General features: G+C 43.7%; 1 protein-coding gene across 1 annotated transcript in view; it reads left to right on the plus strand.

The window, feature by feature from the left end:
- The first annotated feature begins 269 nt into the window (after positions 1-269).
- LOC148349974 (matrix metalloproteinase-17-like) overlaps positions 270-19,093 on the plus strand; it is a 46,594-nt gene continuing 27,770 nt past the window's right edge. Inside the window, exon 1 of the mRNA XM_088319785.1 lies at positions 270-629. Within this exon, the coding sequence (XP_088175911.1) occupies positions 486-629 (144 nt within the window). The 5' untranslated portion in view covers positions 270-485. The remainder of the gene's footprint in view (positions 630-19,093) is intronic.

Below are 19,093 nucleotides of genomic sequence, written 5' to 3' on the forward strand. Positions count from 1 at the left end.
TAGTGTACTAATCAGGAGACCCCCAAACCTGCCATTTTCGTTTCTTTTTTTTTCCTGCTTTCTTTTTGTTCTTCTTTTGTTTCATTTTTCCTTCATCCACTATGTATCTGCAGGAGGGCAGTGCCCACCCTCCGGCCACCTCCGGTAACGCCCCTGATTCGACGCCTGAAGCCTCCGCCCCTCCCTGTTGGCCACGCCCACCCACCTCCTCCTCCCCCTTCGCTCCAATCCACTCGTGAGACTTTAGAGAGGGGCAAGAAAAAGCCCACGCCACGCCACGCAGCTGCTCACGTTTGTCTCGGTGGGAGACCGGGAAGCGCTTTTCCTCCTGGATACCTCCTCACGGAGTCCTCCTCCCGGAGTCCTCCTCCGTCCCTCCATCATGGCCACTTAGCTCGTCTTCTTCCCCCGGAAAGCAAACTTCGTCCCTCGCTTAACCGCCACCTGTTTTCAGGCGTTTCAGGCGTGTGCGTTCGGCGAAGAAAATGGCGCTTTCCCTTTGGTTTTGGGGGACGGCTTGGACTCGCTACGCCGAGATGCTGCTGCTGCTGGTCCTGGTCCCCTTGCTGAGCTTTTTGCCTCCGAGCCGAGAAGCTCCCACGCAGACGCCGCCAGAGGACACGGGAGTGGTAACAACAACAACTTTTTTTTTTTCTCCTTTAAAAAAGAAAAGAAAAGATATTTGTCGCGTTAAAAGCACGTGGATACGAACCGGCCTCGGTTTTCTAACAAGAAGACGCGTTTTGGCGTCCGCGCAGCCGTGGTGGCTCCGTCTTGTCGCTTTATCGGAGTTGTCATTTGGTCCCCGCTTGGGTTCGGACACGTTTGGGTCCTCCTGTCTCGCCTTGCTGACAATTTGTCTTGGTTTTGGGAAAAGTGGAGAGGGAACTGCAGAACTTTCAAATCTCATCATCAGTACTCGAGATTTTGGGGACGTTGGATGAAATAGACGTCTTAAATGAGTTAGGGAAGCTGTGGCTCGGGAGCCATCTATGGCTCTTTTCCTGGTTTAGCCTGTCCATTGAGGACCAAATTGAGTCCCACAACTGTTCTAATGGATTGAGAACTTGCAAATATCATCAAGACCCCAAGCTCTGAAACTCTCATTGGATTTTGAGATGGCCCCAGATTTGGATACGACAGTTTGTAACGCCCAGTCAGTGAATATCTTTATTGCATTAAACTGAATACATGACAATTTGTAGTCAATCGTATGAAATCCTTTCTAGTTAAATGTATAAAATCCTTTAGCACCAAAACACTAAACATGTAGACCAGTCTGGTTTGGATTAAGATTCCAAAATGGCATTTTAGTCCTTCACTTTTATCTCTTACGTGTTTAGGAACTCATCAACAAAACCCAGTTCCAGACGTCATTTGGAAATCCGAATTTGGGCTAAATCGTGTCCGTTTCGGACACAATTTGTCTTCAGTCAGTTTGCCTTCATCTTTTTTGCCAAAAAATTGACCGTTTGTTGAAAAACTTGCAAATCTCATCATCACCCAGACCACCCAGCTCTGCATGACATTTAGACTATGAGTTTAGTGCTGGATGATGACCGTTTAAGACACCGCTTAGCCAGAAACCGACCTCCTAAATCTGTCAGTTTTGGACCACATTTAGTCAAAAAACTCTGATTTAGAACTTGCCAATATCATCATCATCAAGACGCCTCAACACTGGATGTATTTAGGATGTTGGATTTAAGGCTATATCTGGACAATTTTACACCCAGTTTGGCCAGAAAACACAGCCCTTCAACTGGGTTATGTAGGTGGGCCAAATACGGTACCAATCAGACGTCTTCTGAGTGTTTGATTTTGGGATAAACCCTTATTGCGGTGTGGTTTGCCGGTTCTTCCTGTGCACATCTGTTTCTCCTTTAAATGATCCAGCTGACTCCCGCTTTACAAAAACACGCTTCTGGGTTTAGATCTCAGCCCGCCCAATTCGTCGCTTGCTTTTTTTGTTTTAGACATTGCCTAGCAGTCAAAAATGGTGTTCCATACGTTTGGGATCTTCCCCCTTAAAGGATCCCTACTTATTTGAGTACAATGATCCCTGACTCTTACTGAGACTCAACCATAACTTTGTAGCTTTCTTTCAATTCAGTGGGTAAGTGTGTGGATGCAGTTACACTGCTGGCCAGGTGAGGCAGTGGAGAGTAAAATCCACCTGTAAATGTACAATCGACCCCGGGGTATGACATCAAATCCATTCTGAGGTGGGGATTGCAAGTGACATTGCCATATAGCGAGGGATTGAAACCCACGGTAATTAGCTATTGCTTTCCAAACCCTTGGTGCCCCAAATAAAAACAAATTAAGAAAATAGTTTATAGTAAGACCTATTTATGAATGACATCTGTGTGTATAATTAACACAAATAAATTTATATGCAAAGGAAAAATGAATTGTGTCCATCTTATGGTGTAACATAACATGAGCTGGTCAAGTGGACTAGCAGGACGGATGCCGGGGTAGGAGATGGTGGATTCAAATTGAAACAGATTTCAAAATCAATCACTTGAAGGATTGTAATCCCCTACAGAGATATCCTTGCGTTCATCGATTCCTTATTAATCAAAGAGTCCATTGGTTATGGCCATGCAAATTAGCCAGGGTATCCTGGTTTAAGTAAAAGAGAGAGAAGACCTCAATAGATTGGAATTTGCAAGGGGAGATAAGCCTTCAGATAAGGAATTTCAACACATTCTAGAAGCCCTCCCCTGGGCTCTTTCTATTTATTACCGATCTTCCCTAAAGAGTGTGGATATCAAAGAACAGCAAGGCCGAGGGCGATAATAATGTGTTTGTATAAACAAGTGCGCAATAATAGTTGACATAACCAACTGGAATCCTATTGAAGATCAGTTGTAGGTGTCCAGTATTTAAGACGATCGTGTGCCTTTTTCAAATTTCTTGATCATCGCCAACTTGGTCTCCACGGTTAGCATGTTTAGGCTTCTCCCTTTGGCGTTACGGCTAAAGTTGGGACCCATAGTGAATGAATACAGTATTTATTGTGAGCGTCTTACAGTGGGGAATTAAAAAAGCTCTTCTTTTACACCGTAAAGAGAAACCACTGTGCATTCAATTTCCATTCTCCATCCAACATTGCACTCCTCAGACAACGACTTTCCTTCAAAAGAAGTGGTTAAATGGTCTGCATTTTTATAGCGCTTTTCAAGTCAATGAAGACCTTTACAATGTGCTTCACACTTACCCATTCACACACACACTCACACACCAACAGCGGTCATGCAAGGCGCCAACCTGCTTATCGGGGGCATTAGGGATTCTGTGTCTTGCCCAAGGACACTCCGACATATAACACGGAGGAGCCGGGAATCGAAAATGCGACCTCTTGATCCCGAGACGATAAAAACGGAAGAAATAATAATGGAAACAAAATGTATTCTGGCAAGTACAGGGACACATCAAATTTGCTCTATTATAAAGTCAGTCCTATCGAGTGATACAGTTAGAAACTAAATATAGCTAGCTAATTGATTCGTTTTCATCTCAAACGATATAAACACATCTACCTACTTGCCTACCCACTGTAAATAGCTAGATTGCTTACTAAATGAACTCCAAATTTGGTTAGCTCTTAATTTCCCTGCGGGGATGAATAAAGTATCTATCTATCTATATAAAGCTATATAACTCACCTCTGCTAGCTAGTAGTAGAGGGCTTTAGCTAGAAGTTACATCAACCAAATTGACTCCAATGTGAAATAAAAAAGTAAAAACATAAATAGTAAATGGACTTGGGAGTGGAAAATAAGATGCTAAAGGTGTTGTCAAAACTAAAGAAATGATGATAAAGGAGAGTGGAACCAGGAGTGCTGAAGTCTCAGAGGAAAACTGGAGAGGGGATCTTGAACCGGCCAAAATCTTGAAAAGATTCGGGAATACCTTTAGGAAAAGGGTTGGAGTGGTAGCTCTTAGGTCGAAGAGGGAAACGTTGAGATGGAGGCTTGAGTGAGAAATGGAGGATTTAAGAGGTTGACATCTTTGTAGAAGTAGAAAATAGCAAAGAAAGTCTCGTCATTCCTTTTGTAATGAGTGTTTAGGTGATGACTCGAATCAGCGGGGATAAATATCAGCGTCTGAACTGCTGCTGACAAGATACATTTCACACTAATGGCTTTTGTAGCAGATGCTTTTATCTCCCGTAACAAATTGGAAGCCTCCAGCCAACGCAAGATTGGCAAAGACGCTTCTTAAGCATCTGGGTCTTCGGTGTCCCTCAGCTCCCCCGTCTTTTGTTCCGCCTGCAAACAAATTTCATTAGGGGACATCCACTTGGCCCCTTTGCCTCGCTTTCAAATCCCACCCGGCACGCCTCTCGTATTTAACACACGCCGAGGACGTCGGTTGCAAAAGTAGATTCGGAAGGTTTCGTTTTGACCTCGTAACAAATCAAGCGCGTATCATGGGGAGGGGGTTTCCTGTCCCTATCAACTGCGATACAAACGATGGACCGCAGCACGGCTCGGCTCTTTTCACGAGTACATCTGGCTCGGAGACAAAATTGAGATCAATGTGCTTGTTTGCCGAATTTTGTGACATTTTTACAAAAGAACTTTGCTTGCACCTTGTTTTGAAACCATTGTTTAAGACAAAAATAATAGTTCAAAATGAGCCTCAACACTCTTAAGTAACTGAGGGAGAGAAACCTATTTAAGTGTTAAATTGAACTTGGACACAGGTTCTGACATTATTATTTCATACATTTGATCAAATCATCAAACGCCACACAGTGAAATTAAATGTGCTGAAGAATGAGCTTTTGTCTGGTGAGCGGTTTTGTTGAATTTCATCTTCAAATATAAGGTGTGACTCGCATGTTAAACATTATTTTTCTTTTACAATATTTCTGATTTAAAAAAAAAAATATATATATTTCTGTAGTAGAGCATACTGATTAGACTTATTTCTTGACTGAAATAACTTATTTAAAAAAAAAAACCCGAATGTGGCACCATTTTGTTGCATCCATTGTCTTGCAAGGGTGGGCGGCGATATTTCTGACTGATCAATTATCGCACAAATAGGAAATATACTACCGTCAAACCTTGTGCGTAACGCGCACCCGGACTTTGGGTTCTTTTGGTAGGTAAAACAAAAAAATCCATACGAAATCTATTTTGGCACTTTGAGTGAATTACTACTTCTGTTTTGATGGACAGCTCTCTTAACAAGAGGGGCGGGATTTTAGGAGCCAGATGGGCCTCAGACACAGTTCCTCCCACCAGAGACCTTTTGAACCTTCTTAAATGATTGATTTCAATTAAAAAAACAGCCCCTCCCTCTCTGAGCAGGGAGATTACGTTTTGAAGTGGGCTTCCTTTATTTGGCCCCAGCGGTGCTTCTCAAAGGGTCCACGAAAGAAAAGCCGCCTGCAGAAAGGTGTGGCCTCCACCTCACGTCCCGAAGCTGCCCTCTACCCGTTCTCTCTCTGTTTTTTGGAAACTCATTAGCCGAAGCGCAGCTCGGAGCCGCGCTCTTCTCATCTGGCTTTTGTAATCCTTGCCTCTGTAGGAGGAGAGGAAGCGTTTGGACATAAAAGACGAACACGATCTTCATGTTTTCTTCTTATTCTTTTCACGCCAAATTCAACGGCGTCTTGTATTTATCAGCTCGAGCGTTTCAGAGAACATTGCGCCGGATTCCTGGTAAATGGGATCAAGGGCGCTCTGTTTCTGATATGTTCTCGCTAAAGGTGGAGTGAAACCTATTCTCTATGAAGTGATTACAAGGCCCGACTAAGAGCCCTTATGCTTTCTTTTCCATTGGGCCCATCTGCTTTTATCTTTCCTTTAGCGGGAGTGTCGGGGGCGGAACTATCTCTTCAAAGAGTTCATTCGAGCGTGCACATCGTGTGTTACTCTGCCGCCATCTCCCGGCTTATGGTGAAGATTGCAGCCGCAAGTTTTCAAACGCCGCACCCCGCCTTTAAGATGCGGGATTATGTTTTCTTTCTGCACCGTTGTGACGTTTTTCTCCGTCAATTCTTCCAATATAGACCTTGAGTAGAGCCGCGACGACTTTAATAGTCGACTAGGCACTGACTATTGATAATTGTGATGTTTTTTTTCTCAGTTTTAGTTGATATGTGAATAAGGTTTGTTGATGGAAGAAAATGGGGTACAGTAAAAAACACGTCTTGAACAGGTTTGTACACAAATTTAAAGCCAATCAGGCAAAGTGCTCGGTCAGTCGAGACATAAATCCATCCATGATCTGCACCGCTTGTCCTCAGTAGGGTCGCGGGGGTGCTGGAGCTCATCCCAGCTATCTTCGGGCAGTGGGCAGGGGACACCCTCAACCGCTTGCCAGCCAATTGCAGGGCACACAGGGACAGACAACTCGCTCGCTCATTCCCACCTAGGGACAATTTGGACCGGCCAATTCACCTGACATGCATGTTTCTGGAACGTGGGAGGACACCGGAGTGCCCGGAGGAAACCCACGCAAGCACGGGGAGAACATGCAAACTCCGCACAGGAGGTTCGATCTCACAAACTGTGCCGCACAAGCGCAAACCACTGTGCCGCCGTGCTGCCCGAGACATAAATCCATAAAAAAAACAGACAAGCGTTAAATACAAACAAATTGCCAGCCATTCCCTTTGAATGTTTGTGTGTCCCCGATCCACCGCCGTGATACGGGAGGTCTGCTTTGCAGTCGTCTTATTCTCGGGCGTATCTTGCATAAAATGCTCCCGACCTTTTCAAGTTTTGCGTACTTGACATTTCTGTATGTTTATTTGACCGCTCGGTAAAGGGACGCTATTGCGCACGAGCCACTCTCTGCAGGGATCCTTTTCATGCAGCGATGCCTCACTCTGTCGGAAAAATGTGTCCGGTGACGATCGTTGTAGCGTCCCCACTGAAAAATGCTGGAGTCTTGACGGGTGGTTTTCAAATCGACAAATTACGATTTGTCGTTCACCAAAAACATCCGATCGCTGTGAGAAATTGTACTGCTTCGCCGTGTGCTAAAACTAGAAGAAACTGAATAAGAGTGCCTCTGCGGTCGGATGTCAACACAAGTTTTGAACCTTCACAATAAGAGTGAGGTATAAAATCATGGCATCAGGAAGATGAAAATATGTTATTGGCTGAACTCCTTCCTATAATGCCTTTCTTTGTTTTTGTAAAGTTCAGAAATGCATTTGCTTTGTAAAAAAACGGCGATGCAATATTGTGTTTTTGTACAGTATTTATCGGCTATGGATCCAAAGACTCTCAATTCTGCCGTGAAAACGAGGCTTGCGATGATCAGGACATAGGAAAAGGACAAACAAATCGCTACCCATGTTCATTCGCATTGCCATAACCCATTGATGATCAGGACTATGACAAATATGGATGTGATTAAGGAAGAAAATATTTAAAAGCATTTTTTTTTTTAAAATCCACCATCATCATCGACCCCCCTGCATCCACCCACTACTCCACTCAACCAGCTCATGTCACTTTACACCAAAAGTAAATCAGATGCCATTTTTTCCCCTTTATGTGTATTTTCATATAGATGTTTATATAATTAGTATTTCCTTTATATATATATATATTTTTTTTTTTTAATTTGGGGTACTGGAGGTTTAGAACGCATTAGCTAATTACCCTAAGTCTCTATCCCCCACCATATGATAATTTCCCCGTACGATCCCCATCTCAGAATGGATTAATGCTGTATCCCGGAGGACTACTGTACTTGTGTAGTTTTTACTGGAAGGTTCACGTCGTGGTTAATCTTCTGCGGGGTTCAATTTGCGGTTCTTGCATCAGATCTGATGTCCATGGCCTTGAAGGAAACGGGCTTCTTCCACGGACGGTCCTCCCACGGGTCTCCTGTATCGCGTCTTCCCGCAACCATCGCCAGTTCTTCTCATTAGCTTTGCTGTTAGCGACAGTCCGATTCCAAAAGGATCTCGCTCGTCCCTCCTCCCGTTTGACTTCCTCCGGGTTTTTTTCTCCCACGAGTAGCTTCGTTACGCCGACTCGTCGCGGCTCTTCTGGCGAAGGGGGTACGTTTCATGAGGAATAGTTTTATTTTGAATGCAATTATTCCTTTTGTTTTGCTAGAAAACAGTCCAATTCAAATGCTGTTCGGCCAACCCATTTTGCATCTGTTCAAACTGTCGGCAATTATCGATGAAAATGTAGCCTTGACCAAATTGTTGGAATAAGTTGTCCGACTCCATTAACCAAACACGACCCACATTCATCCAACAATTATGCGCGCTCGGTTTTTTGAGAGTGAAACGACCAGATGGATCACGCGGGGGCAGATGTATATTGTTCCTAACAGAAGACCAAAGTGTATCAACAGGAGACCGCGTTCCCCTCCCAGGTGCCCCGGATCATTTTTACATTTCACAAAGAAAGAAAAGACATCCCGTTGGCTATGTGCTATGTGTCCTCTGTAGTTAACGTTAGCTTTCTCTTATCGGTCTTCCCCTCGTATGAGGGCGTGTCGGCCGGGCTCCGCGATCTTCGCATACTAGCGGTGCCCTGACGTCTGCCCTTCTACGTCCGGCCTTCTCCGTCAGCACTCACAGGAATTCTGTTATCAGAAAGACATCCGATGCATTCCACACAGCCTAACCTTTTAATGTACCTAGAATAAAAACACAGTCAGTGAATATCTTTATTGAACTGAATACATGTACTTTGTATAAAATCCTTTAAAACAAAGTATTGTTTATTTGATGAAAGCGCTTGGGAGCGTTAAAAATGCCCGCAAGATTGAAAAGTAGTCCGGTGTCTGTATTTCCTTCCTGTGAATTGCCTCGATGCTACTACTTTGATCGTCGACGATAGAAATTGCTTTTTCGGACTCGAATAAGATGAGACACCGATCTAAAACACCAACAAAAATCACGTTATGGGTCATTTATCACGGTTAATAGGGACCGCGACTTAATGCCAGATGCGAAAATCAGTGAGGTAAATAAACAGGATTCGCACCGATACGGGGTTTTCAGGACTCATACCCGTCATTAGTATGAAGAGGAGGCTGATTACCGATATATGGAGCCCATATTCATTCGCTGTAAAAGCTTCATATTTGGCGCGAGACATCTTTAATAATGCAAAAAAAGACTAAGACTATTTGTGATTTTTTTTCAACTAAAACTTGAAGAGCTCTCCTTTTACGGTAAATACATTTTAACACGACTCACATGACTAATCTTTCCTTCAAACCGAAAATCTGGCTCAGCAGCAACCCGTATAAAATGACATCAAAACTAGTTTTTTTTTCCCAATAAATCATTAAAAATGTCCAACCAACATGACTTCAATCAAGTTAAAATAAAGAGTGCCTGGAAATTTCAACTTAGTTTGAAAAGTGCGGGCACTTCTGTTTAAGAGCCAGATTGACCTACTCGTGTTATGATAGCAGCTAATCACTCAGCCTTCCACGTGCTTTTAATGCTCTTTCTTAATCACAAGCACACCAACTCATGTTATGATAAGAGCTCATATTTCAGTCTCCCTCTGAAGTCCCTCTCTAAAACAAATGACACTTTTTAATCATGATCTCTTGATCGCAATCTCTCAAATTTATCTTGGACACAGGCGTTTCGGGACATGCTAGCTGAGTCAAGTCAAGTCATGTTTATTTGTATGTCCCTTAATCACAAGGAGTCTCAAAGGGCTGCACAGACCACAGACTATGACAAACCACGGACTATTATGACACCATCCCCTGATCTAAAACCTACACGAGGGCAAGGAAAAACTCAAAAACCTCTGCATGAGGAAAATTAGAAAACCTTGACAAGGGACCGCTACTTTGTTTTATGATAAAACAGTTTAACACAACAAAGTTGAAACTTTCATGAAAATTTTGTTTATAATGCAATGTTCAATTGAAAAAAAATACAAGATAACTTTTTTATAAAAACTCTCTTGGCGGATTCTGCCGGACGAAAGTGGTACTACAACATCACATCAGAATTGTGTGCGCTCGTGTTTGCATTGATTTAACGTACTTAGTGGCTCATAAAACACACAATACAAAGAATCTAATGAGTTGCTTTAAATATTCAGTTTGAATCGGTTTTATCGATGAGTTGTTGCAGCCCTAAATATTTGTGACTTGAATAAGTCATAAGTTAAGAGTTATTTTACACGAAAGAGTAGTTACACTCATTTTACACGTCATTCAATGACATTTAGGCCTTTTGTGAAACGCCATTACGCTGATATGGCTCTCGGTGCAAATGAGTTCTGGGTGAAGATCATGTTGAGCAAAATAAAGGGACATTTCTCAACATACAGCTGCTGCTCTATTATTGTTCCTTCTCCAGTGACTCCGCCCCTGGTCGTTTATCCAATCGGAAGTGGGGGGAGCGAGACATAGAAATTCTCGGCTCTGGGACTAAATACTCTGCTCGTCTGGAAACAAAATATACCGATATATAAATACGGTAGCGACAATTTTCTCCCATACGAACCAGTCTTACATGCGAGCAGTGTTTTCGTTCCGATTTTCAAACACTTTCTTCTATTGACTCTCCTCATGTGACCTGAAAAAAATCTCGTTTTGCCCATTACCCGAGAAACAACTGAGGGTTAGTATTTCAAACCAGTGTGAGAACGGGGTGGAATCGGGGTTAGGGTTTCAAAGTCGAGGCCCCGAAACGTTTTCCCGCTGCAAAACTTCCAAGCGGGTCGAGTCTTTCATCGATCGACGCGTCAGAAGTTTCAAGGTGTTTAAAGGAGCTCGTAAACGTTCTAACTTTAGCTGCGGACGATCCCGCGCAAACTGCCGAAAGCGGCGGCGAACGTCGGCGCCTCCCCAAGGCCGACATCTTGACCCTCGCCGTTAACCGCGTCCCTTTCGCCGTCGCCTCAGGAATGACTGCAGCTGTTGGCGTGCAAAAATACATGCTTGGACACACATGCAGCAGGTCTTTTTTTTTTGGGGGGGGTTATTTTTAGGTCGGTCTCGGCACGTTACTTCCAGTGGCTCAGCCCAATCCAAACAGTCAAGCGGGCCTCGTCGGAAAATAGTTGAATTCAAAGCGTGCTGGAAAAAAAGTATGTTTGAGTAGAGCTGCACGGTTTGGGGAATTTTTGTATTGCAATTTCAGTGCATTTCATATCATAGTGACATGCAACATTGCCTCAGGACGACGTCATCAAAGACTGAGAGTATACCACCGTAACCAAATAACAACTATAGACATACAAATAAAAACACAGAACTGCAGTTGATTTAAATGGCATTTAGAGAATAGAATATAAAAGAAAAGAATATACCTTTATTGTCATTGTTACAAAATGGGTTGAACATATTGTGACAACGAACTTGGACGTGGCACTCCAGGTCCGCGTTTTACAGTAAGGAAAAAGAAAATAAAGAAGATAAAGGTTATAATTGACACAATATTTACACAAGAAATGTGGGCATGTAGGATGTTACATCCAGTTTTGGGATGGTATTAGTGCAATATGCGTTAAGTGCAAAAAAAGTCAACATTGTCATGATACAAAATTAGAGTTTCAGAGTAAGGAAGCGTTTTAGAGAGCGGCTGGCTAGCCGCACATTCTTAGCATCAAGTGTCGTCGGAATGTGACATGTCTCCACGATGATTACATAAAACCGACCTGAAGGTTGTAGCTCCAGGGCGTCCGTTTCACGGTAATGGAGAGATGCAGGCTGGGCAGGGATGGCTTCTGAGACTTGTTATGTAGCCTAGCCACAGTAAGCCTGACCCATGGCGCCGCTATTGCCTTCCTTCCTGACGTTGTCCGCCAACCCTGGCTGTTGACAGTATTCACCAGCCTCACAGTCACACTGCTTGCAAACTTTGCCCAGTCTTTATTGGCTCGTGCCGTTCAAATTCGCCTCTGATCGGCCGGCCAGTTTAAACACGAACTGTGCCAATTCTGGTCCACCAAACGCTCCATCACTCCTAAACATGGAACTGTAAAACCTAGAAAAAACGGCGTAGTCTTGCGATGACACAATCTCACTGCGTCACGTCGCAATAGCGATTCGATTTTGGAAACGGCTCGAATTTGTGTTGCAGTGCTTGTAGATGCTTGAAATTGTGGCCATGTTTCTCAACAAGTGTGCTTATAAATGACAGACACTGCTCTCTCGTGGCTTGGCGTTGCCATTACAATTCTCTTTCCCTCGTGATTAATGGCAACTAGCGTTAGTTTGTATGGCTTTGTCCTATGTAGCGTGGTTGCCCCCTATGGGACAGTTTTAAGCTATGCACTATAAAAGGATACAATGTGTTTTAGTCTAAGGGTTACCGATCTGTTATGGACCTTTATTACAGGCTATGCAGACATGAAGGTAGCGTTTCCCATTGTTTTTTTTGTTTTTTTTACAATGGGCGAAAAGAGTTTCTCCAGGCGTATCTAAGAAATAAACTCGTATCATGAATGAGCTTGACTGAGTCTGCCATGTTACGCAATAAAATAACTTGGAAAAACGATGCCGTCATCGGATGGAGAATATAGACTACGGATTTTACGTAGATGTAGGTAAGACATTGCGCCATTTCATAAAACGAAAGGGTTCATTTTTTAATCTTTGTGCACACTACGAAGAGGTAGAGAAGCAACACAACCGAGATATGCTATTACTATAGAAAATCGATTTAGAATTAGGAATATTATTATTATGAATATTTCCAACAAAGAGTGTTTGTTGATTGATTATTGTAGCGTGGCGTCAGATAGCTCGCGTACTCTATGAAGAGATAGAGAGGAGACATGACCCCCTTTTCCTCGTACCTGTATCGAAAATTTGGATCTAGCCATATAAGTAACATGAATGCTTAGAATCTATTTAATAACTAGTTTTGGCTGATTGATTATTATGGTCTGTGTTTTTAGTGCCTCGGGAACGTTATGAGGAGGTACCGAGGGCACTCGACCAAGTTGGAGGACTACTTTGAAAAACACATTTTAACGGGAAGCGTAAATCCTTGGAATCTACGACTCATTTTGACCGATTGAATATAATGGCGTGGTGCCAGATGCCTTGTGCACATTATGAAGAGGTAGAGAGGCAAATGGTAAATGATCTGCACTTATATAGTGCTTTCAAGTCAATGAAGATCTCCCAAAGCGCTTTACAATGTGCTTCACTCACACACCAATAGCGGCCGTGCAGCCATGCAAGGTGCCAACCTGCTTATTGGGGGCATTAGAAAAAGATCACGTGATTTTCTTGAACACAGTATAAATGCCAGTGTCTCTCAGATGGACTTCGAACGTGGATGAATGTTGCTAAATAAAGAACGTCCCCCTTTTGTCATATCTCCTCTCTGCGTATATTTTGGGGCGACGCCCAACGACGTCCTCTCCAAAATGAGTTTTGAGCTAAATTTTAGACCAGTGCCTGATCAAAAATTAGGGCTGCGCGTTATACACTAAAAAATACAGTTCTCAGTCCATGGTGGGTCGCAAGGTTTTAACTGCTCCCTGCCAGGGTCTCAAACGTCTATTGAAAAAATAAGGAACACAACCAAGGTGTACTAGAAATAAGACTGCAATGTTAAACAATAAAAATGACGCGAGAATAAATGATTTTTGGAATACAGTGTAGAATACAGACTACCAGTTTTACGTAGAGGTTAGTAAGCTGTTCAGGCTCAGAACAGGTTGGAATTTCTCATCTAAGGGTCGGTTCTGTTCTCCTTGAAAGTTTCAAATACGTTCAATGAATAACTCGTCCGTCACCAAAAAAAAGCCGATCCGTGCTTTGCCTGGGCTTGCACCAAACCAAGAGCGAGATGAAAAAAGTGATGTGAAAAAGACTCCCAAGACTGTCCAAGAACGTTCCATTGTTGTCCCTCCTGCCTTGGTTAAGAAAAGGATATCGTTCATTCTTATCTGGAGACACCATTAACTCAAATATAACCCGCGCTTGTTAAACTAAACGGACGGGGGCACTTTCTCCCGTGCCGCCCACTTTTCCGACAGCCCCGCGCGCCTCCATTTTACGTTTCCCAGAAATCCCGTTCCGACACGAGCGATGGCGCTTCCTTTTTCCCCTCGATGCACGCAACCCTGACTTGTTAGGGAATAAGACCCCGACGGGCTCAATCCAACAAAGACGTCAGCTTACATCAAAGACACAGACATGTTTTTACACAAAACCCAGATACTTATTTCACGTCTGCCAGATTTCTGCGAGCCATTTGAAAGCCGCCACGCTTTTCTCCTTTGGCTTTTCTCGATCGTGTTATTAAAGCCGAGCTATAGATTATTTTGGGCGCAGCCGCCGCAACGCGCTATAATGACACGTTTGAAAAGCGGATCTTTGATCTGGTCAAAGAGACGCGGGGCGGCGCTCTCCCGCTTGAAATTTGAACCGTCCACATGGAGCCGGTTGATTTGAGGTTTCCTGTAAAGTTCCCTCCGTGGACGCACGTAAAAGCCATCCTCCCTTGCGGAAAAGATCTGAAAATGCGGCCCAATCGTGACCTCAAAAGGAAACGGTCCTTGCCAAACCGGGCTTTGACGAAAAGGAGACTTTTTTTTTTTCCAATTTTGACTTTCAAAGGAGGTCGATTTGGAAACGAGGCTATTCTTTAAGGAGGGGTTTATTCTAGCGCTGGTAGGATTGAGAAAAACAATCCGTATCATTTATACAAGCAGACAAAATCCTACTCTCCAGGCTATAGCCTTTAAACCCTAGTCCCCGAAGCCAGCTCTCCCGACCCTACCCTCCCTACCACACTCTCTGAACCCTTCCCTACTCATCTCTGCCTACCAGAGTTTGCGAACCCTATTTTCCGAACCGTACCACCCACTGTGACCGAACCCTCCGAACTGTTCCTTCTAACTCGAATCGTACTCTCCAAACTGTACTTTCCAAACCCTTTCTCATGAAATTATGAGTTCCCAAATGGAGTTATTTTCTTGACTCCATTTGATCACCCCTGTTATGAATTCTAATCACGTTTCAAAAGTCAAGCCCGATTTGGAAAGTCATTTGAAACCCAAACTGTCCTTTGAAGCCTTCAAAACCCAGTGTGTATTTCTTCATTCAATTCACATCAATTTCGTCCAATTTTGATTGAAGATAAATACGTTGTGTCACGCAAAATTAAATAAAAATGACAGACAATTCTTATTCCTCGAAAGCCGTCCAAAAAATGTCTCAAACGCTTGTACGACAATTCCGTTTAGTCCGCGGGTAAAACAGAAACAATGACCCGATCCGAGAAAATGCAATTATCTTTCGGAAATACTTTTCCAGGTACGCTGCCAAGCGAGGAAGGAGCTTTTGTTAAGGCGGTTCTTTTTTGGCTGAAATGACAGCGGAAGAAAATTGAACAATGGCGTCATGATTAGAGTGAGTTTTTGAAACGTGTATTTCCTTTTTTCCGTTTTTTTCCAGCTGTGAAAATTTCAAAATCACATATATATAATGATGGAGGGAGTTGGCGGGAGAGCTCCTATTCCCTTTACGAAATCTCTTCGCTAAAGCTGGCTTTTGAACGATATGACATGAACTGAAAATTAAAGGCAACATTTTTAAAAGGATCAGCACAAATTGAGGGATAGAACAAACTGAAACGGATGGCTCGATGTTAGGGGGCGTAATAACTCTTTGTTTTCTACTGATAACCGGTAAAGTGTGCCTCGCCCACATAACGAAGAGCTAGAGACGGGACACGACCGAGTGCTGTTAATACTTTTCTAGAAAATCCAAATCTATTCTCATCGCTGAATCTTTCTGACAAGTAGTGTCTCCTGATGAAATAGCATAGCGCGGCATCATGATGAAGCGCCAAAGAGGCCACACAACCAAGTTCTTCTACTACTAGATAGATGTCTAGATAGATAGATACTCATCTCCTTAGGGAAATTCACACTTCTATCCTTGTGTTGAAAAATAAAATAAAAGATAAAGAACACAAAAATACCCAATATAAAGTTTTGCTATCGACTATTTACATAGTGCTACGGAAAATACACGCTGTAATAAAAATAGTGTAATATGCAAATGTAAGGGGTGGGCTTTACTCCCCCGGGTGGAGTTAAAGAGCCTCATGGCACGAGCAAGAAAATATGGAAAATCACTCGATAATTAGCGATATGATTGCTTCAAATAGTGTTAGCGTGGCGCCAGATGTCTTGCACACATTATAAGGAGGAGACACGACCAATTGTGCTACGACTTTGATCGAAAAGAAAAATCTCATTTCATGAGGAACATAAATGCTTTTAATCCTTCTAACAAGTAGTCATCGCACGTGTCATGATTACTGATTGGGGGCTCTTGCGACTGCCCCGTTGGCGCCAACAGCCCTGGTCGCTGATTGGCTCCCTGCCACTTTTTAAACCCCCCGGCTCCCTGTTACCGGCGTCAGACCGTTTGCGAACCTATGCTCCCAGCTAGGCAAGCTCATACCTTCCGACATTTTCCTGCCCCGTTTTCTCCTGCCTGATACCTGTTTCTGGACCCATTTCTGCCCTGATCTGCCATCCTGACTATCGACCTGTTTTGCCCCGTTTCCTCCCTGATACCCGTTGCCGACCTCTTTTCTGGACTCGATACCGCCCTTGCTCTCCCGTCCCGGCCAATATACCTAGTATTCCTGCTACCCACGACTATCCTCGCTCGACGCCACTTCTGCGTTCCTGCCATCAGCCACCCGTGTCTGACGATCATGGGATCCTGGAAGCAAGCGCTGCTCTCTATATCAATAATACTGAGTAAACGAACGCTCGCTACTGGGTCCTGTCTCCGTTTCTGGCTTGCGACAGCGCGACTTATTACAGGTTGTGTGACGCCATATTTGGCCCTTATCCCTTCCACGTTTCCCGGCACGATAATAATTCTTCGTCCCCGTGAAACGTTCCAAAGAAATTCAATCGGAAGCCTTTGAAATCAACGCACTCCCCGTTACTGCTGTTGAGAAAGAATAGAAGGAAATGCTGTTAAATCACCTGGAAGAAAATGCCATTCACGAGCGTCGCGTATCAAAAACCCCCGACGTGCGCTACGTTACTCCGGACAAATACTTCCTGGAGCCGAGCGACCGAACCGCTCGCGGGGACAAAGAAGGAGAGGCTTCTTCAGGCTCGTCCCAATCTCAGGCAAAAGAAACCCGGCTTCCTCAAGTCCTCCGAAAGTCTGTCCGTTTCTGTTGTGGTCGGCCGCATACGCTTTAATGAATTCTCATTGATCCTAATGGCCAAGAAATGCTCGCTGGAGATTAAAATGTGATGAGATTTGGACTGGAGTGAAGTCTTTTTGAATACACGAATCACATTTTCGTCTGCTTGATATGTGTGGCAAGTCGTTTGTGTGCAATTCGGCCAACCCGTGTCCGTGGATGAGGACAGTAGATACAATCAAATGATTTCTATATATGATATACACGCCGTGCCTTTTAAAAGTATCTTGATAACCTTTTGAGATTTGACGCCATTTTAGGGTTTAAACTGATAGATAACTATGGTGAAAACAACACATTTGAAATTGTGCTAACAAAAATGAAATCTAAACCTTTTGAGGTCTGTCTCTAGAAGTTTTTCACATCTTGAAACAGAAATATTTGCCATTTCTTCCTTACAAAACAACTCGAGTTCCTAAATGTTTGATGGTAATAGTTGCTGCACAGCATTTCTTTCTAATCTTTCCTCAAATGTTCGATAGGATCAAGGTCTAGACTTTGGCTTGGCCATTCTAACACCTTCTAACCATTGTTAGTTTGAAACCTTTCGGGCGTTCAATCATCTTTCCAGTCCCTGCTGAAGAAAAGCAACCCAAGAGTATGATGCTGCCACCACCATGTTTGACAGTGGGTACAGTGTTATCAGAATTTCGTGCTGTGTTTCTCTTACGCCAAAGGTAACCCTTTGCATTCAGAACAAAAAGTTATTAGAGCGTGTTATTTGTGTCTCCCGTATGGCTTGACGGGCTTTTTAATGTTATTCTTTCCGAAAGGGCTTTCTTCTTGCCACTCCTCCATCAAGGGCAGATTTATGCAAAGTATGACTCATCGTTGTTTTATGCACAGATTGTCCCCCGTTAGCTTTTTGTGCTTTCGGGTCAACCGATGTGATCACGGGCCTGCTTCTCTGAATCGGTTTTCATCTCGTTTGGGCCGAAAGTTGAGAGGGTCGGCCAGGTCTCGCAGTGGTTTTGCGCTTTCTCCGTTTTTCTATTGACTGAGACTTAATGACAGACGGGTACACTCTGTTGGTCATTGCTAGTCATTTAGGCCGACAAGGCATCATTTCGAGGGAGCTTTTGGAGTCTGATGTCTGAGCTGAGAGAATCCCCCCAGTTCTCAACATTTTTGCAACCCCTACCTTTCAATTTCGTATTTGTTGAGTTGAAAACATTTGATTTCTTTTCACGATTGCGTCTCACACGTGCTCGATTTTTAGAAAATGTTTAGATTTTTTTTATTTTTTTTTAATCTATAGGTTTGAAGCCTGAAATAAGGGTTCTCGAGGTTGGGGGCTGGAGTCTGGAGGGACCAAAGCATGACCGACTTGGTTGTCGAGGTGCCTCACTTGTTTGGGTGTTTGGGCATTTGGCTTGGCCATGGTCCCCCAAAATATTTTCTGTGTTTTTTGCTATTGTTTTTCCCTTTTTATTTTCTTTGTTATCGTATGTGTTTGTCTTGCTGTCGGTCACCCCTCTCGAGGCATATGACCAAGGTAGATAGATAGATGGATAGAGGTTGGGGGCAATCCTTTTGCAAGGCACTGCTCTAAGGGAGCGGGTATCTCCGGGACCCCCCCTACCCCCGAGAGGTTACATTTTTTCCGACGGGGTCATTTCCTGTCCGTTAGAAGATGAAGCGAGCCGGCAGCTGTGCATCGGGCCGGAACAGGGAGCTGGATTGTGGGGCGGCACACTAGCTCAAATGCAGGAAGGAGTTGCCGTGGTGACGCCGTAGCCACCCGCTTTTCAGTTGAATGCGAGCGACGGAGACCCTTAATTAGAGGCGTGATGTCATCATGGCCGACAAAGCTATGAATGTTCCCCACCGTGGTCCCACATGTAGCTCGTACGAATACACGAGAGCTCCGCGATTCACGAAAAGGATTTAGCACGCAGATCGGCGTCTTTC

The sequence above is a fragment of the Urocampus carinirostris genome, chromosome 16 (genome assembly GCF_059441175.1).
Source record: "Urocampus carinirostris isolate Australia breed hairy pipefish chromosome 16, RoL_Ucar_1.0, whole genome shotgun sequence".
Taxonomy (NCBI): Eukaryota; Metazoa; Chordata; class Actinopteri; order Syngnathiformes; family Syngnathidae; genus Urocampus; species Urocampus carinirostris.